The sequence below is a fragment of the Eulemur rufifrons genome, chromosome 19, assembly GCF_041146395.1.
Source record: "Eulemur rufifrons isolate Redbay chromosome 19, OSU_ERuf_1, whole genome shotgun sequence".
NCBI lineage: Eukaryota > Metazoa > Chordata > Mammalia > Primates > Lemuridae > Eulemur > Eulemur rufifrons.
In genome coordinates this window covers 53,023,291-53,050,835 of record NC_091001.1, presented here as the reverse complement: position 1 = coordinate 53,050,835, position 27,545 = coordinate 53,023,291, and the positions used below count along the sequence as shown (strand labels likewise).

The 27,545-nt window shown below is 35.4% G+C and overlaps 1 protein-coding gene across 5 annotated transcripts in view; it reads left to right on the top strand.

Moving 5' to 3' along the window:
- The window catches only part of CTNNA2 (catenin alpha 2), a 1,068,594-nt gene that overhangs the window by 201,910 nt on the left and 839,139 nt on the right, over positions 1–27,545 (top strand). For all 5 annotated transcript variants that reach the window (XM_069493843.1, XM_069493842.1, XM_069493839.1 and 2 more), the window contains one exon: positions 22,589–22,784. In XM_069493843.1, the coding sequence (XP_069349944.1) occupies positions 22,589–22,784 (196 nt within the window). The remainder of the gene's footprint in view (positions 1–22,588; positions 22,785–27,545) is intronic.

Sequence of the window (27,545 nt, the reverse complement as noted above, 5' to 3'; positions counted from 1 at the left end):
AGCATTACATTAGATATCTTAATGCCAACACAGTTCAATAGCGATTTCAAAATTATGACTGAAAATAAATTTCAACATAGAATTTTATATCCAGCCAGTTAATCAGCTAGGAGAATAGGGAAAAAAAGGCATTTTCAGACAAAAATGTTTTTCCTTTGTTAGGAAGCTCTGGGGATATGTTCCACCTAAATGTGAAAGTGAACAAATTAAGGATAAAGACTGGGTGTACAAGAGCAGGGAGGTGGAGCAGGGAGGAAGGCAAAAAGAGTCTTCTGAGATGACAACAAAAGGAAGTCCTGAGGCTGAAAAGGTGTGGCAGGCTCAGAGAAAGGCAGTTCAGAGTGAATTTGGGGACAGGGAGCTCCAGGTGGGATGTCCTGGGAACACAAAAAATAAGGAATTAATAGATTATTTAACGAGTTGGTGTCAAAATTGTGGTATTTTATAGGAATTTTATAGAGATGTCGAAGGGCGTAGCAAGACTTAGCCAATAGTTTGGAGAAAATTAATCAAATTTTAAAATGGGGCAATAATTAACTTCAGGGAAAAAATAAGATATATTAATAGGAGAAAATGTAATCATCCTACTTGTATTGGAAGAAGACAACACTGGCATAGGCATGAATATACTTAATGTGGATGAAAAAATAATTGTGCTATAATATTGGAAGGAGGGAAGACTGAGAATGCCAACATTTTCATCATAATAGGAAGTCATAGGGAACATTTAAAATTGAATAATTAAGGGCTATAGGATATAAATATGATATGATGATATGGATAGGAATACCAGAAGACACAATTTTAAAAAATAAAAGTCATTTCTATTTGTGTATGGGCCCTGCAGAGGGGAAGGGAAAATTACACAAGACACGACTGTTTTTGGTATAAGCCTTTTGGCACTATGTTAATTTTTAAAATTATATAAGTATCTTATTTTGATGAAAGTAAACATTCATTGGATGGAATGAAACCCTACAGGTGGCCTTGGAAATAAATTAGCTTCCTGATTTAGAAAGATGCAAATGGAGGTTTCCTCCCAACTCTTTTGCTTAGTTTTACTAGGCTTCCTTCAAGTTTTGTCAGTCTAAAGAAATAAGGAAAGGCATGACACTTCTCTTAGTGCTGTCTTCTCCAGCCAACATCTGGCACCGTGGCCTCTGCATCAGAGTTCCTAAGAGAAGTGTGGTTCAGGTCGCATGAAAAAGGTCTGGTTATGCTAGGCCAGAAAGGATGCAGCAGCAGCAGCTGCCAAGAGAAGCTATTGGAGGGATTCCCATGTGGCAGGAAGCTTGACCAGACCATTGCTAAGATTCTATCGTTCTGGACTATCTAAACAGCAATGTCTCCTATTCTATGATGACTCTGATTCTAAAACTGAACTGAACACCACTGGTCACATGGTAGGGGAAAATTATGAGTAAATGTGGTCAAGGTATAACTGGAAAATCCAGAAAGTCAATGGAAGTGTCAGAATTAGTGGCAAAGCAGGAATCTAGGGGTAGCAGGCCAGGAGGTGGGACCGACTTCAGAGACGGTACGGACACAGTAGTGGCAAAGCATGGACAATGAATGTCTCTTCGTGGACTTAAACTAGAACCTACTTTTCATTCTAGAATACATGGAGGTGGACCTGAGTCAGAAGAGGCTCCTTATTATTTTAGTAGATCCATGAAGTCCAGGATGGATGTGTGTATCCCTATTAGGTGACTTAGCTATCCCAGGACTGAGAGTGTCTAGAATATCTTGAAGGCCATTTGGCTTTAGAACTTTTAGATAGTCTCTCAGTTCAGGTGTGATATATGGGGAATACTTTCTTTTTAAATTAATACATAAAAGGGAAAAGAAAAAGTTAGCAGTGGTGATAATCTGCCTGTAATAATAGTATCTCCCTTGCAGGTAAGTATATGCTCTGGTTTATTCTTTGATACAACATTTATTACATCTCAGATGAAGTTAACAAGTACATTTATTAAGATATTTGGCCTTGCTTCATGATAGAAGAATTATCTAGTTTCTTAATAAAACCCAATAGAGATTAGAGTGATCGTGTTTAGCATACTGTGGGTATATAAGAGACTTATAATATGTCTACTGTAAAATTTGACACTATTAATAAATTAATTATGGATGAAATTGGTTCATTAATCTAAAAATTTTAAAATTCCTTTGAGTCAAGTAATAAACGGGTAATAAATGACCTGTCTCCACTTTCTCCCATTTTAGAGTTCTTGCTGCATTTATTCATTAGTTTGATGTAAAAAGAAAGCTCATGTAATTCAGACTGTGACTTACAGAGGAAGCCTCCAGGAATTAATTATACCTAAGAATTAGACCCCATTTCTACAGATGATATAACTCTTTCCCCTTGGCTACTACTTTTACTGTCTCTTTTGTTGGTTTAAAAAAAAAGAGAGAGAAGGTAATATATATACATCTAAAGAATAGCCATCATTATTTTAAGTGACTATGCCAATGTATAGAAATATTTTTGTCCAAAATGTCTGATGGTTTCAATAGGAAAATTGATAAATGCACAACAAATATTTAGGGCACCATTTCTTCCACTTTAACACTGTACAAGAGCTAGGGAAACAAAGGCCATATAGAATAGTATACTTATACATGTTTTATAATGAGATCATCTATAAATTAATATGATATTTAGGAGGAAGAATTTATAATTTAAACCCTCATTGACCCAGAAAAGTGTGATTTTCGCCATGTCATGCTTCTAGTTGGGGCCAAGATTTCAGTCATTAAGCTCAGTTCATGTAGTTTGCAGTCTCATACTTTTTCCACTTTGTGCCTAGAGACTTCTGTTGTATGTATGTCTTAGTCTGTTTTGCATTGCTACAACAGAATATCACAGATTGGGGAATTTATAAAGATAATAAGCTTATTTCTTACAATTCTTCTGGGAAGTCCAAGATAGAGGGCTGGTATCTTGTAAGGACCTTCTTGCTGTGTCATAACATGGTGGAAGTCATACCACAGTGAGAGGGCAAGAATGTGCTTGCCAGCTCAGATCTATCTTCCTCTTCTTATAAAGCCACTGGTCCCATCATGGGAACCCCAAGCTGATGACCTTGTCTAATCCTAATTACTTCCCAGCTCCGATCAACATGAGAATTTGGGGATTAGGTTTCCAGCACATGAGATTTGGGGGGGGGTGACATTCAAACCATAGAAAGTATAAACTTCAGATTATGTGCCATGCCTGCTTTGCCTTGCTGTTGGTTTAATAAATTGCTTGCAGGTAGAAATGGTATTATCTATACACAAACACACTTATTTACTCCCAAAATATTATCTAATAAAATGACATTCTTTGTAATAAGTACTAAATAATTTTGACTGCTAATAGAAAATATCAAAACCTTTTAATATAGAAGATCTTCTATAGAATATGTTCGAATTTGGTACTCGAATCACAGAAAGTCATTATTATTAGAAAAATATGCTACCACCATTGTGCATTCCAGTTTTCAAATTAATATATTTGAATGAAAATCTGAAGCAATGCCAACTTTGTTGAGGAGGTATTATGTATAGAAAAATGTTTTCTGTTTTTACAATAACAAAAATACAATGAAGGCCGGGCGAGGTGGCTCACGCCTGTAATCCTAGCACTCTGGGAGGCCGAGGCGGGAGGATAGCTAGAGGTCAGGAGTTCGAGACCAACCTGAGCAAGAGTGAGACCCTGCCTCTACTAAAAATAAAAAGAAATGTTCTGGAAAGCTAAAAATATATAGAAAAAATTAGCTGGGCATGGTGGCATATGCCTGTAGTCCCAGCTACTTGGGAGGCTGAGACAGAAGGATTGCTTGAGCCCAGGAGTTTGAGGTTGCTGTGAGCTAGGCTGACACCACGGCACTCTAGCCCAGGCAACAGAGTGAGACTCTGTCTCACAAAACAAAACAAAAAAAACCCCACAAAAATACAAAGACGATGGATGGGCTCAAATCTAAATACTGATAAAGAAATCAAAAAATGAAACTAGTATGTTTATAAGATTTCTTAATATTCCTTTACCTTTGAGATGAACTTTCTGCAGCAGTCTTTTACGTTTGTATTTGATCCTATTTTCTAAAAAAATAAATTACATAAATAGTAGGAGCACATTGCCATTTATTCATTCATTCAACTTACATTTTTTGAATACCCCCTATTGGTCATGCTCTTTGTAAGGCCATGGACATATAATAATGAAAAACATAGGCATGGGCTCATCACCAATAAGCAGGTAGAATATATTTAATACACTTAATAAGCCAAATACTAAAATGGGCAAGCCAAAAGTGTGAGTGGGTGGGATGGGTTGAATTTTATTTTCTGATGTGGAAGCTTTCCTTGAATTTGGTCTGTTGAGGAAGGGAGTCTGAGATAGAGATAATTGTACTCTCAAAAATGTGCATAGAGTTAACATGAACAGGCAGTTAACAGAAGGGTTGACCTCGGGTCTAGAGTGGTTGGTAATTATGTTAATAATGTATAGGGGTACTCATAGATCTCACAGAATCTGTGATATCAGCGATCATCTCCCCTAATTCCTGTAGTATTTCCTGAGCACTCATTTAAAGGAGCCCTCCTCTCTTCTGTCTCAGAACATGTTTCCTTTACTGCACTGGTTAAGGTTTGCATTATGTATTTCAGTTTACTTCTTTTATGTTTTTCTCCCTCGCTACTGGACTCTAATGCTCGAAGGACAAGGACAACGTCTGTTTTGTTCATCTGAGTATACTCATTGCCCAATATCCTAATTGGTCCAGAGACATAGAAGGTGCTCAGTAAATATTTATTGATGACTGAAAAATGAGTTGCTGAGTGTAAACATCCAGTTTGCGATAGATTATAATCACGTAGTTGAGAATCACACTATTTTGAATTGTTATGCTATGTTTTCCCTTATAATCTTTAACATTTCAAGAAAAGTGGAACTGCCTCTTGTTTTTATTTTGAGGAAGGAGATTATATATTAGTATAGAGGGAAATGAAGGTAAGTAGATATGATGAAATTATAAAGCCAAAGGAAAAAGAAGGCAAATGAGATACTATAACATTTATAAATTCTTTTAAGCTTTGCTTTAATAGTTCCATAAGAAAAATTTTCTGCAAAAACAAACAAACAAACAAACAAAAAAAACCTAATGTTTTTCCTACTGCCTGTAGACCTGCATAGTTCTATATCTCATTTGCTCCTGCACAAGTCCTGTTGGTCTTGTAGAAATTGGATAGCTTAAAAAAAAAAAAAAAAAAGATTTAGAGTAGGTTTCTCCTGAAACTCTGCTACTTTCTTTGACAACAATTTTTCCTCTCCTGTGAAGCAGAGCTCTTCAGTTGCATCGTTTATCAAAAAGGATTTAGAAATGCAGATTGCTTTCCCCCACTGGCATCAGTGTAGCCGTTGATAGGTAAAACATGAATGATACATGTTAGGGTGTTAATATCTTACTCTCTGTTGGAATGGCTTTATGATCCACATATATGTAAATGTTCCCTGATAAATGAGTTTCCAGAATCAGATAAGTAGACAGTGTACTTTGTCCCCAGGCCATGCCACTCAGTATCTGGCTATCTCTTCATGAGCTACTCCTAGATATGTTCTGGTTCTATGAGGAAGGCTAGTCCTGTTTATACCAGAAAGATACCTAGACTGGTTAAAAGGGAATCACTATGCAGTTTACAGGTCAGATGTCATAGAAGCAGTAAACATTCCTGAAGCATGATCCCTACCTTATGGAAAATGGAACTAAGTCTTCCTGCTCATACATGTAGCACTTTGTGTCCAGGAAATGAATACATGCAAGTTATAGCATATCTCATCCCCTGATCTCCTGGTTCAATTTCTAGGATTGATCTTTTGATTCGATTCCCCTGTCTCTTTTCTATTGGTTCTGAAGTCCTTCTTTGTACTAAAGCCCAGGGGCATGGCCCCTGAATCTCATGAACTCCTGCCTCTGTTTTGTCCTGACTGGATGAGAATGCCAGAATCCGGCCTCCAGATCCCTAAGATACTGCCTCGGTCTTGCTTCTAATGGATGGATTGCCCTGACCTATCAGGGCATCATTTACTTTCCTGCTTTAGTTGGTGGCTTCTCTTGGAACCTTCCTGAGAACAGGGCAGTGATCCACTTTTCTCAAGTGTTAAGGGCATAGAGTAGACTCACTGTGAGTTACAGAAGATATTCATGCTCAATGCTAGCATCACTTTAAAGAAATAATGAGTCAGTCATGAGCAAGTGGCTTGTCTGTGCAACACATCTACTCAGCAGTACAAACTCCCTGGTCTTTTGCTGCCCCTACTTTCTGGCTTTCTCTTGCTGTGTGGCACACCATTGTAGCATATCATAGCTAGCCGGAACCATAGAAAAGGCTTGGTCTGACAGTCTCACTATGTATGTTTTACATTTTATAGAATTTAGTCCCAGAGAGGGAGCTATATAAGCTTTCATTGTGACTAGAAGCAGTGATTCCAATTCCATGTTGATATATGTCTTTCAGATTTAGCATGCCATAATTTCTCCCTCTGTATGAATTTTACTTGAGTTTATGTCATGAAACAAAACATCTCTATCTAAATTGTCAAAATCCATTTTGCTATTCAAACATAAAAAATAGGATGAGCAGGCTAGGATGATGTGGTAGAGAAAGTCATATCTGGCTACAAACCCTGGCTGCGCTACTGACTTCTATGTGACTTTAAGCAAGAATCCACCAATGTTGCTTCTCTTCGGCATAGGTTGATATCATTATTCAGGGTAGTTGTGCAGATTAATTGAGAGAAAGCACAGCAAGTACCTGGCAAAAAAGCTGCAACAAAGCAGGTGCTCCAAGAATGTATTTTTCTTACTGACAGAAGAGCATTTTGTGACTATTCACTTACCTTTTTCTAATATTCTAATGTTAATGGTACATAGATAACAGAAAAACTTGGTATTGAGTAAGATCTGAGAGCTTTTCCTTGGATCTTCTAATTTTGCTTATTCAAGTATCTAAGAGAATCTAATCATGTACTTATTATGAGACTGTCTCCTGTCATCTCTTGTCCTCTTTCTCCATCCTTCTTCACTTTTTTGTTCCTTTCTAAATTGTCAATGCACTATTGTTATTAAATACCTCTCCTGCTCATCATAAGGCCTTGGAGATGCTCCCTATTCTATTTTACAAATACCTACAACCCATAGGTTTTTCCATAGATCATTTATAGTCCCTCTTTCTTCTGTGCTGCCTGGAAGATGCTCTGTCAGGCTAGGAGTCTAGGTGGAAATAGTTAAAACACAGTGAGTGAATGAAGAGAGGCCACTAATATTGCTAGGGAAGCGCACGTGAATACTGCTATCTGGACTTTTGTCCCTGTGCCAGGTGACCTTGGGTCTGCAGATCTCCAAGCACAGGGTGTGAGATTGCCCTAATTGGGGTTTAGGCACACAGGTCATATAAAAGTCAGCCAGCAGTTTGCAGTTTGTCAGACATAGCCTTTTTCTAAAACTGCTTACATTTATAGAATATACACTTTTAGCCTTTGACACTAGATTGGCATGATCTTGGTGATTAGAAAACACTGAAATTAACTTCTGTTGAATTTCATGTTCAATTCTACACAACAGTCTATCAATAGAGATATACATTTATGTATATATTTTATGTTATATATAGTTTGTAATTATATTGTTTATCTTATGCATAGTTTGTGGTTTAATGGGAGAATAATAATGTACAATTACATATCAAAATTTTAAAAGTCAGTATATAATGTAATTACTTCTTTGAAAAACAAGAGAATCTTTTAAAAAAGAAATAGATTATATCTGTCTATTGATAGATTTACATATAAAATATTGGATAAAACAAGAGGAAAAATATGTAAGACTTCAGTCCACATATTATGTTTTGCATTTGTAATTGTGGGTTAAAAAAATCTCTTGGCTATAAAAAGTGAGTTGGTTTTAAATAGCCTAATTAGGCAATCAGTTGTGTTGCTTATCTGCGTTCACAAAGAGCAAATGGAAAACCGGAAGTGACTACATGTTGCTTAATTAGTCCAATTAAACACCTGCCTAAGACTTCCTGGTTTAGCAAAGCCTGACTTCTCAAATTCACTAGCACATTGCTAAAAATATAACTTTAATTTGAAAAATTGCTGAACTATTCTTCACATTCTGTATGAAAAATGGAAAGAAAATACGTGTGAATTATGCATTGCTCACAACAAAAAGATTGAACTTTGTAATTAAGCTCATTTAATGGTTCTGTACAAATATATTCAGTCTAGAAACCTATAAAAAAATACTATGAAAAAATAAGGAGTGTATCTATAGAAAATTATGGCACATGTTGAGGAATTTTACCCTGTACTCCGGTAGAGGCCTGGAGTGGTCCTGGAATCAGCAGGATGCACATAGCCCCAGAGCAGCTTCAACTAAGCCACCAAAACTACTTGGAAAGATCCCAGAAAAGGAGATTTCGGGTATTCCTTTGTTAATCCCTCTTAATTTTTACATAAAAATTCATTGTTAAAGTAATACTTTTCCATTTATTTTAGTCCATCTAAGTGGCTACATAGAGCAGATCTCAGATATTTGTATATAAAACTTACCACCATGAACTAGAAGTCAAGAATTTTTATTGTATTAGCACATAGAATGTAAGAATTTAAAGTAACTTACGGATAATTTTTAATTTATAGCTGGAAAAATGTGAGACCCAAAAAGATTAACTGAACTCAATTTTATATAGCTTATAAGTGGCTCCTCTTGGGCACAGGTTCAAATATTCTGACCTCATGTTCAGGACTCTCTCCCTTATGGTTGTGTGTTCAGTATTACTTTTTGAGCATCCTTTTGGCAACAAAGCTAAGTGCCTTAAATAAGCTGTCATATTTAAACCTCACAGCATCCCTACGAGGTATATATAATCATCCTCATTTTTCAAAATAGGAAGTTGAGTCTCAGATTCAGTCACTTATCACCCAGAGAAGAAGTGGCAGGCTCCAAAGCCTGTACCCTTTCCCCTACCTCATGCCACTTTCTTTTACTGACATTTCACTCTGCAATATTGAATGTTTCAGTACTAATTACCGAGGACCCATTCTGCAATTTCAAAAATGCTAATACTGGTTTTAAAGAGAAATGATATCCTGAATTAGAAAATGAGCTTTCGTTTCCGTGAATTGTCCAAATAAAGGTTCACAAGAAGAATCTTGACAAGCATAATTATAACCTGCTCATTTTCCCCTTTAGTTCATCAACAATTCCCTAGAACCTCGAAGCCTCTGAGAAGCGATGCTTAGGGAACGCAGCTTGACACTAAGGCAGTGCGTTCAAGTGGAGGGCTGACATCCTGGCCATAAAGGACATGATCCGACAGTAAAATACCAATGTGGCCTTTTTTCAAGCCATTGGCTTTTTAGGAGCAGTTTGTAGTTTAATGGGAAAATAATAATGTACACTTACATATCAAAATCAGAAAATGTCAGTATATGATGCAATTCTTTCTTTGAAACGCAAAGGAATCTTTGAAAATGGGGTATGTCATGCATACCTGTAATGACATTGTGGGGCCACATCAGTTTGCACGCCATAAAAACAGTTGATGTTTTAGAAATTTGTAGTATATGGAAAATGAGGCAAATATGTGTTGACCATGATCTTAGGGTAATAAACTGCAAGTGTCAGACAAATTAAAACCTGAATTATTCCTCTGCAACAGACTTTATGACCTCTGGCAGGCACATTTCTTAGAGCTTTAATGTCCTTACCTGAGTAATAGGGATAATACTTTCTTTTGACTCATTCTCAAAGACATGCGCTATGTAATGAGTTGGGCATATCTGGAAAGCACTTAGTATTTAGGGCTTTTTTAAGGAAAGGGCAAAATAGTATTATTAATTATGATTTATTTTGAACCTAGAGAAGAAACTAATCAACAACAGAAGAACGAGATTTTGGTGGAATTTTTCTGCTTTCTGTTTTGGAAGAAACTATTTTTATATATGTTAGTGGGGAAACAGGTTTTTATTTTTTTTATTTTTTTTTTTTTAGCAGAACTTAGTAGATTTTGTATTTTAAACTTCTCTCCCTGTGGCTTCCAAGTATCATTTTCTTTATATGAGACTAGTAATGTAGGTTCTACTCCAAGAAATGCTGAGGGATTATATATTTTTTTATTTTAGTATTAATTCCAGTTATTATTTTTGAGTTTATTAAGAATCTAAAGCTCCTTATCAGTATTTCCAAAAGGCGGTTTAAAATTTATATGTCAAATGTAAAATAGTTACCAGGATTTGACAAAGTATTTTTTAAATGTATGTCATATGACAAAACCATAAAATTCAAGGTAGCGTGAACACACACACACAGAGAAACAAAGCAAAACATAGTTTATAATTCCTCCCATGCTACAGAGAGAGAAAGAGGGAGAAAGCGAGATGGCCAGAGACAGAGACAGACAGAGAGAGACAGAGACAGAGAATAAATTGAATGGCTACTACAAAAAGTGAGAAAATTAATAAATCAGTTGATAAGATGAGGTTAATATCCTTACTTTTCTGCTGAGGAGTGTCTTTCAATAAATTTAGAACATTAGATAAGAAAAAAGAAATTAATGTTATGCACTAGTGCGTTTGAATAGCCTGATAGTTTGATTAACCTCTATTTTATTGTTAAGATCAGCGTGATTAAGGCTAAAATCTCCTGGTCCACATTAGAGTATGTTTTTTTTTGCTTGTTTGTTTAGGTTACAGGAAAGTTTCTTTGTTTTGGAATTTTTTAATTTTGAATGTTTCCTCTACCCAATATACTTAATAGAAACAAATATTAGTTTTATCAAATAAAATAAGAATAGAGAGGGCATGGTGATGAAACAGCCATGATTTCATTGATGGTTTAGACTTGCTTGTTAGAAGTGTGGTCTCTGGGAGCCCTGTGATCTCTTATCATCTCCAGTTTTGCTGAATGTGGTTAAGCTGCTTCTGAACAACATTTTCCTGATTTCTCAAACTGATTAATGTATTTTTCTGTATTAAGTACTTAAACTGATTGATAATTTCCCCAAAACTCATAATTCAGGTCTAAGTGACAAGGGAGGTGTGGTAGCTTGTGTCCAATCACCAGAGAGACCTGTTTGTGCTAGGGGGTTGTGGGTTCAGTTACACCTTGGGTTTTTCTTATCATTTTGGTCCAAAATAAAAGGTTAATTTGACATGCTTGTGAGTGGACATAAATAGAAAATACATGGCTGGTGGGGGCTTGGTGAGGATTTCAGTGGGTTGAAAATATGGCTGGTAGTCAGTGAGGTGCACTGGGGCTGGAAGTATTAGGGGAAATATCCTGACATTGGAGATATCCTTCAGCATTTGGCAATAAGTCTTTAAGTGCTCTCAAATTGAAAAGGAGGAGGAAAAAATATTTATCCTGTAACTTTGTTCCTGTTCATTACCACCAAATGCAGTTTGTCTCTTTAAGAGCTAAAATAAACATTCAGATAAAGTACTCCAGGCTAGCAAAAATCACACCTGTTTCCTCCTTAAATCACATAAGAATGAGTAAATGGTTGTAAAGTCCACAAGGAACATGTTAAAAAAAAAAAAAGTCTTTATAAACACATTGAAATACTGATGGTAGTTATTGTTGACTTATTTAACAATGTCTATGCTAATGTCACAATTTACTAAAGGCATTAACTGGCTTCTTGCAATTTAACATTTAATAATTCTTATTGGATTCAGTAGTTGGTTCTTTACCTTAAGAAAAAATCAGCAATCTAACTTGAAAAACTTTAGCATTGTTCTCTTTGTTTCTGTGTTGTTTGTTTCCTGTTATGAGAAACACAAGTGGCAATCAAGTTATTCCTAGGTCACTGAAATGTGAAGAGAATGGTTTCCCCAAACTGTATAAGAACAAAGGCTTGGCTATTTAAAATTTCTCATGTGGAAAATGGGAACTTGTTCTCATCAATGCAAAGAAAAAAGTATATGAAATCTGCATAAAAAGTGTGAGAGTTGCACACAAAGTTTTATTCACTGAACGATGTAATAGAAATGTTATCTTAGTAACCTACAGTAGGAAATCAAACAAAATTGCTTGTACATGTCTCTGTTAGTGTGTGTGTGTATATATATATAATGTATGTGTTATTTATTTACTTTTCTAAATGAGTAATCTTTCCTGAACTAATAATAAATTACATATATTACACAATGTACATAAAATAGACATTTAAAAAGAATGATAAAAACTTTTAAAACATTCTATTTGTTAGCTATCAATAATGCAGCAATACAGTTAGTGTTAGCTGCTGTAACAGATAAACCTCAAAATCACAGAGGCTTTAAAAAGTAGAAGTTTCCTTCTCACTACATAATTTCCAAATGGGTCTTTCTGTTCATGAGTCACTCTCCTCCAAGGAGAAATTAAGGAACTTGGGCTCCTTCCGAATTTTGGCTTCATCATCTTCAACACCTGGCTTCTAAGACTGCCAGCTTAGGGAACACACATGGAGGATAATTTTAATGGGCCAGGCTGAGAAGAGTACACATCACTGATGTTCACCTTTCATTAGCTGGAATGTGTCAGTTGACCACATCAACTTCAAGGAAGGCTGGAACATATAGTCTCATATTGTGCCCAGAGGAAAAAGAAGTGGATTTGATGGTACCCAGCAGTCTTCTCCACTGACTATAATAAAAATAATAAATTTGATTCTTGCTAAGATTAAATAAATATTTAACTCTACTGGCTAAATTTTCTGGATTCTTACCTTTTTAAAGTTTGACAAATCATAATTGCTTTAACCCATCATTAGCTAATATCTTAAGGAAAACAGGATGAGATTCCTTGGTAGCAATAATGGATGTAAATACCTAATTCAACTTCCCAGATTTGATTAGATTGCTTTTTTTTTTCCTCAACTTCATAATGTAGCTGACAAAGACTTACATTAGGAGTGGAGGCAGTGTCAGTTGCATGTCTTCTTGTAGTTTACTTGCACGTGTGTTTTTAGTACTATTTTCAAGCTCGTGATTCTTTAAGTCTCTGTTCCATTTTGCAAAGTGGTATGTGTTTGTGTGTGAAAACCAGACAATATAATCCTTAAATCCTCTTACCAGGCATATACTAAAGTGTAGGTCACTACTGCCTATTCCTTGGATTTGTGGACACTTACCCTTCCCTCAAGATACCCAGTTTATCATAAATGACATGTGACCATCTGATGTAGAGATTGGTGGTAGTGCTAATGTAAGTCTTCATGTGAAACAGTAGTCAGGCTTAATTTCTTCTTATATATTTTTAGACAAAAAGTAATATAAAATCCTGATATTTTTCCTGTATCTCACTGATTGTCTACCACTCTGCGTAAGGTACGTGCACCCTGTGCTCGAGTCCACTAACCGTAAAGAAGGAAAATGTCAAACTGCATGCCCTTCTCAACCAAGACTGTAGTAAAAAGATGATGAATTTGAAGGAAATGGGAGTTAGAGTAAACTGAATTTTTTGCCTAACAGTGTTGATTGGAAAGTATTTTGTGTTTAGCATGATTTCAGATTGGTTTCTACTCTTTCTTGGAACAGTCTAGTTTTATTTTGTTTCATTTTGTTTTAACCTTAGTAAATGCAAAGTAGAGAGTCATGAATAGAGTTGGATCTTTAATTTTTAAGGACATTGTAAACACTATGGATTTCCTCAGATAGGCACTGATGATTAAAATATTTAGGATTTTGAAAAAGAGAAATGCCTTCTTACTCATTTAAAATTCCCAATTCTAAACAATTACTCCTTTAGTGAGTAAATGTCTGACATTACTTTAATGTCTTAATTCTGAGCATCATAGTTCATTGGCTGCAAGTATATACATTGAAAGTTGTGTAGATTCAGGGAAAACCTAGGTTGTCAATAGATACTTTAAACAAGTTTGTTTCTTGTTTGCTTGGTTTGTCTTATTTTATAAAATCAAAGATATCATCAATTGTAAGATACATATTTTAGATACCCTAAGAATAAAATCAAGCACTATCAAATATATCTTTAAAATGATATAAATTGTAGGACTCATTCTTATTTCGTGTATGTTAAACTGTGGGGGAAAAAAAGGCATGTCTTAGAATTAATGAAATACAATATATCCTACTGTCTTCCAGCAATGATTTCAGGAGATTTTAAGGATATATGTATATATATAAAATACAGGAATGTTAAAATGTCTTAAAGGAAGTGATTTTTTAAAAAGCAAGATGAATGTAAGCATAGATAAGGAGCCAAGATTGAGATGAATATGGTAATAATAACCATCGAATCATACGCCTTCTAGCAGGTACCATAAATTTGGGTTAAACTTTTTTGAAGAGAGTGCAAAAAGGAAATCTTAATTTATCATATAATTTATTGTCCATAAAATAAAATCAAACCAATATTTAAGAAGGAGCATTAATATCTTTGGTACTGAAATCATACAGGAATTTCTCTATGTAATGTGAGGAACGTTATCTCATCAATAACCTTAGCGCGTACACAGTGACATTCCTATTACTCTGTGCAGTAATACCCATTGAGGTAAGAGGTATCACACTGAGTAAAAACATTTCTACCAGTGTCCAGTATAATACTATCTTTCTCTTGGCTGATCTGCTTTAATTTAGAGTGGTTGACATTTTGTAATAGGTGGAGAGAAAGAGATGGACTAAACGTCCTTCAAGCAAACTAAATGTTGTTTCTTTCAGACAAGATTTTGGATGGCTGTGATTGAGACCACACTCCATAGAGGTTATGATAAATGGAGCTCCTCTATGTAGATATTTAAATATGAAGCATTATGTCTTAGTAAAGAATGGAGAAAATATATTAGTTTTACATTCCCTAAGAAAAAGTGAGTTTCTTCTGAAGGACATGTGCCTAAAGAGAAGACTACCCTATTTCCTCTTTGCTTATAGACACTACTGAATTGCTTCCTAGGAAGTGTGTTTGAATCACTTCTTACCTACAAGATGAATGGGTGATCCAGTGCCTAAATATTCTACTCCATCATTTGCAGCCGCAGAAAGTTCAGCCTAGAAAATTTTAATATAGGTATGACTGGCTATTCAACTTGGCCATAAAAGTATCTCAACACTCAGTTGTAGAATATCTATTTTGGGATTTATTTTGGAATTCTAATTCTTGGCTTTATATTCTCCAAGATCAAGTATTGGGGAAATGTATAACAAAGCAACTGAGTTAGAAGGCTTGCCTTGTGATCTTAAGTTGAGGGTGAGACTACGAAAAATAACTTAAATGTAAGACATTAATTATAGGCTTTCTTTATAGCAATAACTAATTAGTACCAGGTCAGGCCTGTGTTAGATTAAATAATAAGGTTTAAGAATGCTGGTCTTCCAGGTCTCAGTATCAGTGGGCATGTGTGTAAATTCTACAAGGTTAGTATCAGATAACTGGGAGGAAATTTCAAAGAAAAAGACAGACTAATTTTGGGTTTTTTTCCCCCCTCTCTATATATTATTAATGCATCATTAAAAGATTATTGTTTCTGATTCTGACTTTTAAAGATATCCAAGCATCAATAACTGTGGTTCTTAGGATTTATTTTTTTTTTATGGGGTATAGAATTGTGTTTGGGTGAAATGACCAGTTCAACAAGAGATCCTATTGCAGTAGTTTCTAAGATATGGAAGTTTTACTTTCATTATTAGTGAGCTTGAAATAAGTCTGTATTATCACCTACTTTTGCTCTAGAACTTCTCTAACTTTGCTGTTCTGTTCTTCTCTTCAATGTGTACAACATACATGTACCTTAAATCTCATAGAGATTCTGCTCTAAGAAATAACTTCTAATAGAGTACACTTGAAAGTGAGTATATATCTTTTCATATATTTTATAAGGAAAAAAACACAACCCATATTTGTGCTTACTGTATAATTGCTAAATGGATGAAATCAGGTTGTCATGGAAGATTAATTCAAGGAAAATAGCTTTTTGACTTATTACTTGGCTGTTAATTTTTAACTGGTCATTAAAACCTGAATTAAGATTTCTCCTGAGAGGTTTGACATTATCAAATATATTGCTATTTGAGGATTTAAGCCGTTCCTATTTTAAGTTATACCAGTTTTCCTCTTTAAGGAATTTCTAATTTTTTTAATTTTAATTTTTGTAAGTTGTGGCAGCAATCAAGCCCTCTCTTGCATTACGTGAGTAATCATGAAAAATGAACTATTTTAGAGCAACACAGCAGTAGAATTCACAAAGACTTACTACTCATGTCTGCAAAATGCCTCTGTCTTCAGGCATCTAGCAAAACCATGCCAAGTTATCCTTTTTATTTGCAGTTCTTGGTTCTCCTTTATTGATGTTTCTGGAGAGCTCAAAGAATTGCTTAATTCACTTCATTCACATCTGTATACTCTGACCTTTCAAAGTTCCTTGTGATTGCTTGATAGAGGAGATTGCCTTCCCACCAAGAGCCAGTGAATCAATTCATCAGCAAGTTGTTTTTGAGGACTCAACATGTGTCATGGCTCCTAAAATGAGAAGAAGAGTTTACCTGTTAGAAGTCCCTGATTTCTCTCTTACTTTCCTTTGCTTCAGCTAGACTCCTGGAGAAATGTTTCTGAAAGTAAAGTCAATAACCCATATAAATCATAATATCATATGATGAATCCAAAATGCCCTAGCCCAGACCTACCTGATCAGAAGATCTGTGGGTCAGGTCTAGAAATTTGTTTTCTACAGGCATCTATGTGACTCTTCGGCATGGTAAATTTGGAAATTCCGTATGCTAGAATGTAGTGCTTCTCAGATTTCAATGTGCATATGAATGACCTATGAGTAGGTCTGGGGTGGGGCCTGAAGTTCTGTAGTTCTAAAAGTCCAGGTGACACTGATGCTTAAAAGAGTTCATTTGGATTATCATTGTTCTCAAAATTTTCAGTTGACTGCCATGTGGGTAAGGCTTGGACAAACTACACTGTTACAGTTTTGGGGAAGATGTGACAGAGTTGCCAAGACAAAGTGCCTTGGTGCTCTCACTATTGCTTATTATTGTTTTGAAGAATGAGGTATTTAATTTCTATTGAGCTTTTAGGTCCTAGAAACAGATCAAGTAGAAGAGACCTGGTTAGATAGACAAATGGCCTTATACTAGCACACAGCGAGAAAGAAAACAGAATGAAGTGGTACTGGCCACCACACTACTGGTGTTGTGTGGGAATGATGGGTCTACTGACAGGTCCACACCAGCTTGGGTCTCAGTTATATACTCAGGTCACACAATCAACCTATCTGAAAATGATGGTGCCCATCCTCTGGCTGTTGCTGAGGTTTTCCACTGGCCAAGGTTCACTGGGACCATTGTTAGATTGAGGTCCTAGGGCCCTTTACCACTTGTAGTCTTATCTGTGACCTGCAGAATTTCTTCTCTTCTTTAATGAGAGGCAGGGAGATTGAGAAAATATTTTGGGATAGGGCCAAAGAAAAGTTGAGAATCTCCCTAGTTTGAGGTTGGGGAGCCTGCAGAGAGGGGTATATCCAAGATTTAGAGGGATGTTGATGTAGATAATGAAAGAGTCTGGAGGGTGTGATCAGAAGATTAGTTAAAGGGGTGATGGTAGCAGCAGGCCTTTCCTGGTATAGGAGGGAGAGAGATAAAGATGGGTGCAGAGAGAAGTGAGTTTGGTGGTAGATAATGTTTGTCTTTTTTCAAGCTACATGAGTTTGGAGACAGAAAAGATTATTGCTAAGAGAATTATCCAGGAGATATTTCTAAGAGGAAATGGAATCGAGTCAACAGCACTAAATGTGGGAGAATGGTAAGATAAGATAAAAATAATTTGATTTTGGCAACCTATTAATTACCTCAGTGAGAGATCAGTTTAAGAGGACTCTGCTACAGGAGATGCGGGGATGAGAGCAAAATTTCAGTAGGCTGAGAAATGAATGGAAAGAGAAAATGGACACTTTAAACATATGCTTCTCTTTTTAAAAAATTGGCAGTGACTAATGAAATCCAAATTCCTTAGCTTGGCTTTTAAAGCCTTTCAAAGTTTCGTTCCACTACATCTATCTAACCTTTCTTTCTTTTAAATTTCAGAATATTAGTGAGGTACAAATGTTTTGGTTACATGGATTGCTTTTGTATTGCTTGAGACAAAGCTATAAGTGTGCTCATCACCCAGACAGTGTGCATTGTACCTGTTAAGTTTGATTTCACCCATACCCTCCTCCTCCCCCCACCTGCTTGATGGAAGTTTTACCTCCGTCTTTACACATGAGTGCTGTTCAGTTAGTTCCCATTTCCGTATCATTCATAGGTTAGCCTTCTTCTCAAGTAAGACTGATCACCTTACTGCCTTGGAAAACATCAAGTCCATTTTTACATGTGTCAACATTCATGCTATTCCTACTAGTCTCTGTTGCTGGGACTTTGCATTTTTTTCCTACTGTACAAAAAAAAATGTTCTTGCAAATTGATAGAGAGGAAAAGAGAGTTTGTGGATCTTGAATGATTCTTGCCTTGAGTGGAAGTTGATAGTGGGTTAGAGAGAATCCCTGGTGTGGGTAGAGGGAGGCATAACGTTCAACCAGAGATTTCCACAGAATAAACCATTTCTTGAAACACTGCTAACAAGCTTTTAACTAGACACTTAAAAGTCTGTAAGTACCCTCTACCAAGACCTAATGTCAGTCTGGGTGTCAAACCTTAGGCACATATACTGGAACTCCAGCAATCGGCCCACCTGTGTGGCTCTCACCTTTTGATCAGAATGTTTCCTGCTACTCTGACCTCTCTAAGGCATTCGGTCATGGATCCAACTACATTCTTATACAGAAGCCACTGCACTGTTGATTAGAATTGATCATTCTCAAACTCCCTAAACTAACTTGAGAGGTGGTGGATAGATCTGTGGGTCCAAGTAGTGGTTTTCGTCACCAAAAATTTTTGATTCTGCATCTGTAGTATGTTTTAATTCTTCATGAGTGAGCAATAACGTCCTTTATTCTTCTTTGTTTTACCCTTAGGAGATCACTATTACATAGGTCCCTAAGATCTATCATTTGGTTAGTTACAAGCTTTTTGAAATACTTTTGTTCTTCTTTTACTCTCAGCATACACAAGAAGCCCTGATGTGTTAGTTCAGTCTGAGACTCTTAAACACATCAGGGCATTGCAGGAAAGTAGCATATAATAGTTGGTTAACATTTCACTAACATTGATAGATATATCTTAAGCTATCTAAATATCACCTTGTATGAAAGGCAATGAGTAGGATACACATAAAAGTAGTGAAACAATTGTGGAGAATAAAAACACTTTAAAATTATGTTATCCTTTAATAGGCTCTGATTGGGTTAGAAGATAAAATAAGAGGAGATACTGAGTTCTAAAGTTCCAAAGATACAGTTCAGAGCACAAGAATCATTTAGCCTTTAGTTTCCCTTGAGCCATGTGAATTTGAGGAAGTTATTTTTTCTACCTATGGTGTTTTGCTAGGCTATATTTCTTCACCTGTAAAATACCAAGATAGAACTGAAGCAGATGAATCTTAACTTTAATATAGGCATAGCTCTAGAAGTATAAAGGATTATAACATCAAGGTGAAAATGGCAGCTTCAAGTGGGAGAGAAGGAAAATATACAATAGTCTAGAGTGTCATAGATTCTTACAGGGTGGTGAGAGAAAATGCATGGCTAATAGGAAAGCGGGAATGAATCAAAGAATTGCATAGTGAGGGCTAGCCTGAGGACTCCTAGGAGTAGTTTAACCCTAAAAAGATACACTCTCACTTTCTCACCTGCTATTGGATCTCAACTAATTTTATATACTGATCAGAAAGCCACAAGAGTCCTGCATATTTACATCCTAAATAGTCCTTCTCTAATTTACTAAAAGCTTTTTACATTTACAGTAAAATAAGAACTGAACTGAGTGAGAGGAAATTTTCTTAGCTTTCTTGCTGATTAACTATGTAAATATTTGGAATGCTAATTGTAGAATAAACTGGGCAGAAATGACATCTTGTCAATCTTGAGTCTTTCCATCCAAGAATATGGCATGTCTCTCTGTTGTTTAGGTCACCTTTTATGCTCCTCATGAAAATGTTATCCTTTTCCCCATACAATATTCTACATGTTGTGTTATGGATATCTCTGATCATAACAAATTATGGTTATTGTGAATGGAATGTTTAAAACTATATTTCTCTTGGTTACTGCTCTTCTGTTAGATTTTTATCGTTCATATAGTATTTAGCCACCTTGCTCTCTGCTTTAACAGTAGTTGTAATTGTTTGTCTTTTAATTTTTTTGCATTTTCTTGAGAATCATAGTCTCTGTAAGTAATGGTATAATTTAATGTCTACTTTTCTAATATTTATGTCTCTTCTTTCTTTTTCTTATCTAATTAATTGACTTTGTATTCCAATGAAACACTGAATAGCAGTGGAGTGTGTTGACAAGTGTTTCTTTAAACTGATTAAGACATGAGCCTTTATGGAGGCCCATCCCTTTCTTTCTGTTCTTCTCTCTTTCCTCCCGTCATGCTCTTCCACCTGTGAGTAAATGGGAGCTTTTACTAAAAGAGGATTGATTTGCTTCTTTTGGAGGTAATCTCATTTTTCTTAGGAACTTCCTGGTAATGTTCAACATTTTTTTTTTCCACATAACTGACACTGGCTTATCGCATTACCTAAACTGTGCTTAACACAGTAATGAACCATGAGATAAGAGAGGAACGGAAGAGTTGAAATGTTTTTGCCGCTGCAGAAAATGAACTCACGACATAGTCATGTAGCTATTTTGGTAGATTCACTATCAGCTTCGACTTCTTAAAATCGTCAGTTTATATAAAATCAACAGTTCCCTCCTCCATTTTTTTTCTAATTTGTGAAGTCTGAAAAATTAGATCACAAAACTTCTTGGAATTATGTATAAAATGAGAATTAATGAGATTTCTATGAAAATAGGGAATGTTTTCCTGTGATAAAAAAAAGCCTAGCCTAAATCGAGGTTTTAGAAATGGACACTGTGTTTGTTAAAGGGACTTATGTACTTGTTTGCAGGTATTGGCTGGTCTGGGCAGTTGAGGTTCTTGGAACAGTAGTGTGTCAATGCGTTAGAGTAAATCCTCATTAAGGAGAACATTCCGTCTTGCACCTCAGAAAAGCAATCCTTGTGACAAGCTATTTTCTTATGGTTGCCTCATTGTGGGTGAAACTGAAGACTACATTGTGTTCCCCACTATATACACATTTTACAGCTAAACTACTATTATCTGTATTCTTATTTTTAATGATTTTACCCTTCTTGTCTATCTAGTGTGTGTACTTAAATGTCCTTATAGCCTCTCTTAAATTCACTGTACCTATGATATTTTTTTAGCAATCAAAAGAGAGCTGAATATGACATCTTCCAACACTGCATTAACCATTTCTTAAGCATTGGCTCTCCCTGTATTCATCATTTTAGTTCACATATATTCAATACTGTTTTTCTTTTGGTGTTATCGCTTGCCCTATAAACTGGCCATTAATTGTGACTTTGACTAATCGCTTTGCTTGCTCTGGGATTTGGAGTAAATCTCAAAAGCCACAGCATTTGGAACTTTTCTGTGGACTGGCTTTCTTGATAACCTCGAAGAAAATCGGTAGTCTGCTAAACAAAATAAATGTCAATGAAAATAAAGCATGGACCTGACATTCTTATGAAGCTGATTAAAAAAAAATACAGTGGTAAACATGACTGGCAACTTTTGCTGAACAGAATATAGAGCAGTTGCATTCATTTCCCTTCCAAACTTCTCGATGGTAGAAAATAAAGGTTTGGACATCTATAGGAGATAAGTTGATTGAAAGATATTAAAAGCTTTGTTAGCAAATTAAATAGCTCTAGATACAGTGCTAAAAAAAAGTTTGGAAGTTGAGATGTATGTCCAAATTATGATACATAGAAAAGGAGTGATAATAAATGCAAATCTAATTTTGATTCTGGAAACTTTAGCTGGTTAACATTGAGCTTGAATCATTTAGTCGTTTCACATCAAATTTGCCATTTTATTTTTATAAGATGAAATCAGAAATAGCAAAAATCTTCCCAAGTCCTTGGAAAATAACACATACATATTGCATATCGACCACCCACTATTTATTAATTGCTCATTCATATCTGCCCTGACTTACATAGATAGCTTAGGACTGGATATTGGTTCTCCTAACTTGATTCTTAGAGGTAGTTCCACATTGGCTTTGCTTTTCTTACCTCCCCAAGGCTGATAACTCCCAGGAGCACTGTACTTGTCAATCTGTGAAAATGAGTGAACTGGAAAATATGAGCTACTGGCAAGTCTACTGTTTCTACTTATCCATATGCTTTTGGTTTATCTATAGGAAATAAATAATGGCTGTTTTATTTGTATTCCAATCTATATACTCCCACAGTTTGCCTTGTGAGGCTATGTGATGAAGCTATGTGATGTGCACTCGTGATTTAATAATGAAATCCCATGATCTAATACACATGGGGTATTTAGAAAGTATGAGATAATAACATGACATTTCTGGACAGTTTTCCAGAGTAGTTTTACAGTTTTTCTTTTATATTTAAGGTGACGACACTTGTCAACACAAGCAACAAAGGTCCATCTGGTAAAAAGAAAGGGAGGTCAAAGAAAGCCCATGTGCTGGCTGCATCTGTAGAGCAAGCCACTCAGAACTTCCTGGAAAAGGGTGAACAGATCGCTAAGGAGAGTCAAGATCTCAAAGAAGAGTTGGTGGCTGCTGTAGAGGATGTTCGCAAACAAGGTAGGCAGGAGAATCTTGTTCAAGAGGGATGTATATTGATGTGCAAACAATGGATTTTTCTCTTGAATTAGTAGATATTCATTCAAAGGAATGGTCTTATTTTCTTCCTCTCTATCTATACTTGTCCTTTTAAAGTTTGCTAGACTTCAATGCGCAAATAGAGATATTTTTTGTTGTTGCAGTATAGCGCAGCTACAGATACTCCATGCCTGCTGTTACTTCAAAATCTTCAAGTTGTTTTCCCTTGGTAGATGAAAATCAGACTTATGTCAAACTCAGGCTTTAGGCAGGATGGGATGGAAGACTTCATTCTTACAGAGTTATAGAAAACTCAAGATCTGAAGGATGAAGGGGGAAACGAATGTAACGTAGCATAAGAAAATTATTGTTGTTTCCTATGATCCCAAAATTTATATTTTCAGTCCACAGCTCTCCTCACAAAGCTAGCTAGCGATAGGTGGATCAATTACTTATCTATTTAGCTAGCTGTCATACTGTTCATTTAGCATTTTAAAATTTTTATTTGTAGTGAAATACAAAACATAGAATCATAAACTATTTTTAAGTATACAGTTCAGTAGTGTTAAGTGTATTCACATCATCGATTAGCCAATCTCCATGACTTTTTCATCTTGCAAAACTGAACTCTGTACCCATTAAACAATTCCCTGTATCCACTTCCTTGAAGCCCCTGAAATAACCATTCTATTTTCTTCTTCTATGAGTTTTACTGCACTAAATACATCATATAAATAGAATCATATGTATTGGTATTAATAATTTTGTGACTGGCTTATTTCACTTAGCATAAATGTCTTCAAGTTTCATACACATTGTAGCATGTGTCAAAATTTCCTTCCTTTTAGAGCTGAATAATATTTCATTGTATGTATATTACTATATTTTGTTTATTCATTCATCCATCCATGGACATTTGGGTTGATTTCACTTTTTGCCTCTTGCGAATAATGCTGCTATGAACAGAGATTTAAAAATGTCTCTTTGATACCATCCTGTCAGTTCTTTTGGATATATACCCAGAAGTGATATTTATTGCTAGATCATATGGTAATTACATTTTTAATATTTGAGGAACCTCCACTTTTTTTTTCATAGTGACTGCATCATTTTACACTCCCACTAACAGTGCACAAGGGCTCCAATTTCTCCATATCCTCAACAACACTTGTTTTGTTTTGGGTTTTTTGATAGTAGCTGTCATAATTAGTGTGAGGTGATATCTCAGTGTGGATTTTGATTTACATTTTCCTAATAACTAGCTATGTTGAGCATCTTTTCACATGCTTCTGGGCATTTGTGTACCTTCTTCAGACAAATGTGTCAAGTCCTTTGTCCATTTCTTAATCAAGCTATTTGGTTTTGTTGTTGTTGTTGAGTTGTAGGAGTTCTCTATATATTCTGGATATTCATACCTTATCAGATAGTGATTTGCAAACATTTGCTCCTTTTCCATAGGTTACCTTTTTGCTCAGTTGTGTCCTTTGACACACAGAATTTTAATATGTTGTGTGGTTCTACTCAGCATCTTTAGATGAAAGTTCTAAGGGCCATGAAATCATAACAGACACCTACTCTGCAGCTCAATCTCCCGCCTGTATTTCCTATTTTGGAGAATGCCACACATACCTATCCAGTTGCATGTTGCATAAATCTTGATATCATTCTGTTACTTCTCTTCCCTTCCAAATATACTCTGTTAAAAAGTTTCATAGATCTTAATTCCTAAATATCTGTTTAAGGGACTACTTCCTGCCTCAGTTATTCAAAAGCACTATGTTTATCTGCTCCAGGGCCTTTACACACACTGCCCCCTTTCACACAGTTCAGGATGATTCATTCTGCACATCCCAGCTCAGAGAACACCTTCTCAGAAAAACTTTCTCTGACACTCTTGTCATACTTTTTCATGGATCTTTTCCTTGTCACCTTTCATGGGATAATTAAATATTGGTTAGGTGACTTTCTTTTCTGCCACACTATGAATTCATGAAGGCAGAGACCAGACCATGTCTCTTTTGCTGATCATTGCTTTGCAATGCCTAGTACTCATAAGATTTCATTAAATATTTGTTTAATGAATGAATGAATAAGTGAATGAGTGGTCTTTTCCTATTCTCTGTTCTCACAAACCTACTACCTTTTTAATTCACAGCTGAGTATTTAGTACCTGGAAATATCAACCCATCTTCTATACCAGCATCTGCTAGTCTTCATGCTTTCATCTTCTTGCCCAACCTCTTCTTCCCCTAGAAGATAATTTCATTTATATCACCCTAATTTAAATTGCTACTTTAATTTGAAATGTTAAACATGCCATATTTCAACTAGGTGAATGGAGTATATTTGTGTATGTGTTTTGGTAACTTGAAACCTACTAAGTTTTCAAGCAAGTGCATCTGAACACTGATATTCCTTCTGAATTGCAGGTGGACACTTGTTTGTTTCTATGCATCTATAGGTTGGATAGTAGGTGTGGGTTTTATTGTTTTTTCTTTTTTTTTTAGGTTGACTGACATATAATAAACTTCACACATTGAAAGTGCACAGTTTGATAAGTTTTGACAAATGTATACATCCATAAAACCATCTTTGCAATCAAGATAGCATGGTGGAGAGGGGTTTGATTAGTTCCTGAACTTCTTTCTCAAAGTATTTATCTTTTATGGTGAGAAATTTTCCTGTTTAGTTTCAACAGCCCTTTATAAGCTTTCTTTTTTTTCCTTGTAAATTAGTTTTCACTCATGCTACAGAAATTAATGTTTCAGTTTTCTTGAAGCTTATATGAAATGGTGTTTTTGTGAGAATAATATGATAGCCAATACAGTTCTTGGCCAGCCTATCTTAGGGGTAGTAGGGTAAGAAATTTCTAAAGATGGTAATTTAGGACATCTAACAGTGATTGCTCTTCTAGAGGATATTTTAAACTTCCTCTATTTCTCAATAGAGAAAAATTATGCATCAGAAATGATGCCTGTTTGTAACCTGTATGAAGTTCAACTGCCACATGTTCCTTTTTCTGAACGGTGTCAAATTCAACGAAACATTACTATAGTAACCAAAATAGCAACAACAAAAATTACTCGTAAAAGATTTTAAAATTCTCTTTTGTTTCTTTCAACTCTCCAATATCTCCCTTCCACTTTTGATGCTCATCAGATGTGAGGGGTGCCTCTCCTCTCTGACAACAAAGTCCTTGGTCTCTTATTTGAATTTGGTGCCCACAGTTTCTCTTATCTCCTTTCTTTTCCTTCTCTAGCTCAGCTCCTTATTAATCTCTTTATTCTATCTGGCTTTACCCAATTTTCCTGTTTACCCATTCTCCAGATTTTATTCACCTATGAGAGGCTGAGCTGATTTTCAGAGAAAGGTGAGGAAAAAGGAGCTTGAAGGGGAATGTGGAGTAGGGCAAGGTATTCAGTTACTGAAAACTTTGTAACAATGTATTTTTCCTTCTAAAATAGAAATCTGTCTTACAATATGGAACATGATATTCATGGAATATCATGGAATTATGGAAGCACATTTAGAACCAATAACCTCCTTTAAAGTGCCTCCAGCATGCATACATGGCTTATTTACTAAGTGATATGTACTTTTGGAACTAAATCTATTAGTTTTACTCTTGCATTGTTTTTCCTTTTTTATAATCAAACTTTTAAAAAGTATTGTCACTCTTTTTTTTTTTTTTATTTTCAGCATGAGTAAATGCCAGAAGTTTTCATATTGCACATGTCCATTTTTGGATTTTTAATATGGAATCATTTATTGTTTTTCTTTTGAAGTGTCACAGTATTTATGATTATAAATACTGTAATCTGGCAAAATTATAGATGAAGTAATTTAACTATGTTATTATTGTATCTCATATGGTTAAAATTAGTGTTATTGGATTTCTTTATTATTTAAAAAATACATTATTTTTTTAAACCTAGGCTGCCTGCCAGATTTTAAAAAGTGCTCAGTATGAGTGGTGACTATATTTTTACTCTCGAATATTCTAGTAAAAGATTTCCATATATCTGTAAAAAAAGGTCTTTGAGTAGGCTTATGATAACATTTATATTTAAAACAAGTAACAAAAATAAATTGTCAAGAGATATCATTGTACTCAAAACTTAGAACTCTTATGTTTTAGGCTTGGGTAAAGGCAGAATATCTGTGTATGTGTGTGTGTGTGTGTGTGTGTGTGTCTGTGTGTGTGTTTCTGTCCATTTTAAACATAACTAAGTAATTGGATATATGTATATTACCTTTCTAAGTTTAAGCTTCATCAGGATAGAAACAATGATGTGTTTCTATTTCTTTCTACTCCTAAAGCACCTAGCACGGTTCTCTAACACATGGCAGGTGATACTTAGAAAGGAGGCTTTCTTATGAAATCAGTGGAGCATGGGCAGTTTGGTTAAGATATCCAATTTCTAATCTTACTTTGGCAAATAACTAGATTATTTAAGTTAAATCACTTAACCACTTTCAGCCTCAGTTTCTCTATTTTTCAAATATAGGCAATCATTGTGTTTACCTCAATGGATTTTTTTACTAAATGAAGTCACAAGGGATTACAAAAATACTTAACTGTTATATAGAAGTTAGAGTAGATTATTAAATCGATCTGTATTGTCTATGGCAATAGCTCTAATTCCCATTATTGAGCAATCCTGGCCCCTTCCAAGCAGGATGCTGGAGAGCTGAATCAGCATCTGTGAGTCTTCCTGAAGAGAACTAAACAGCTCAATGTGT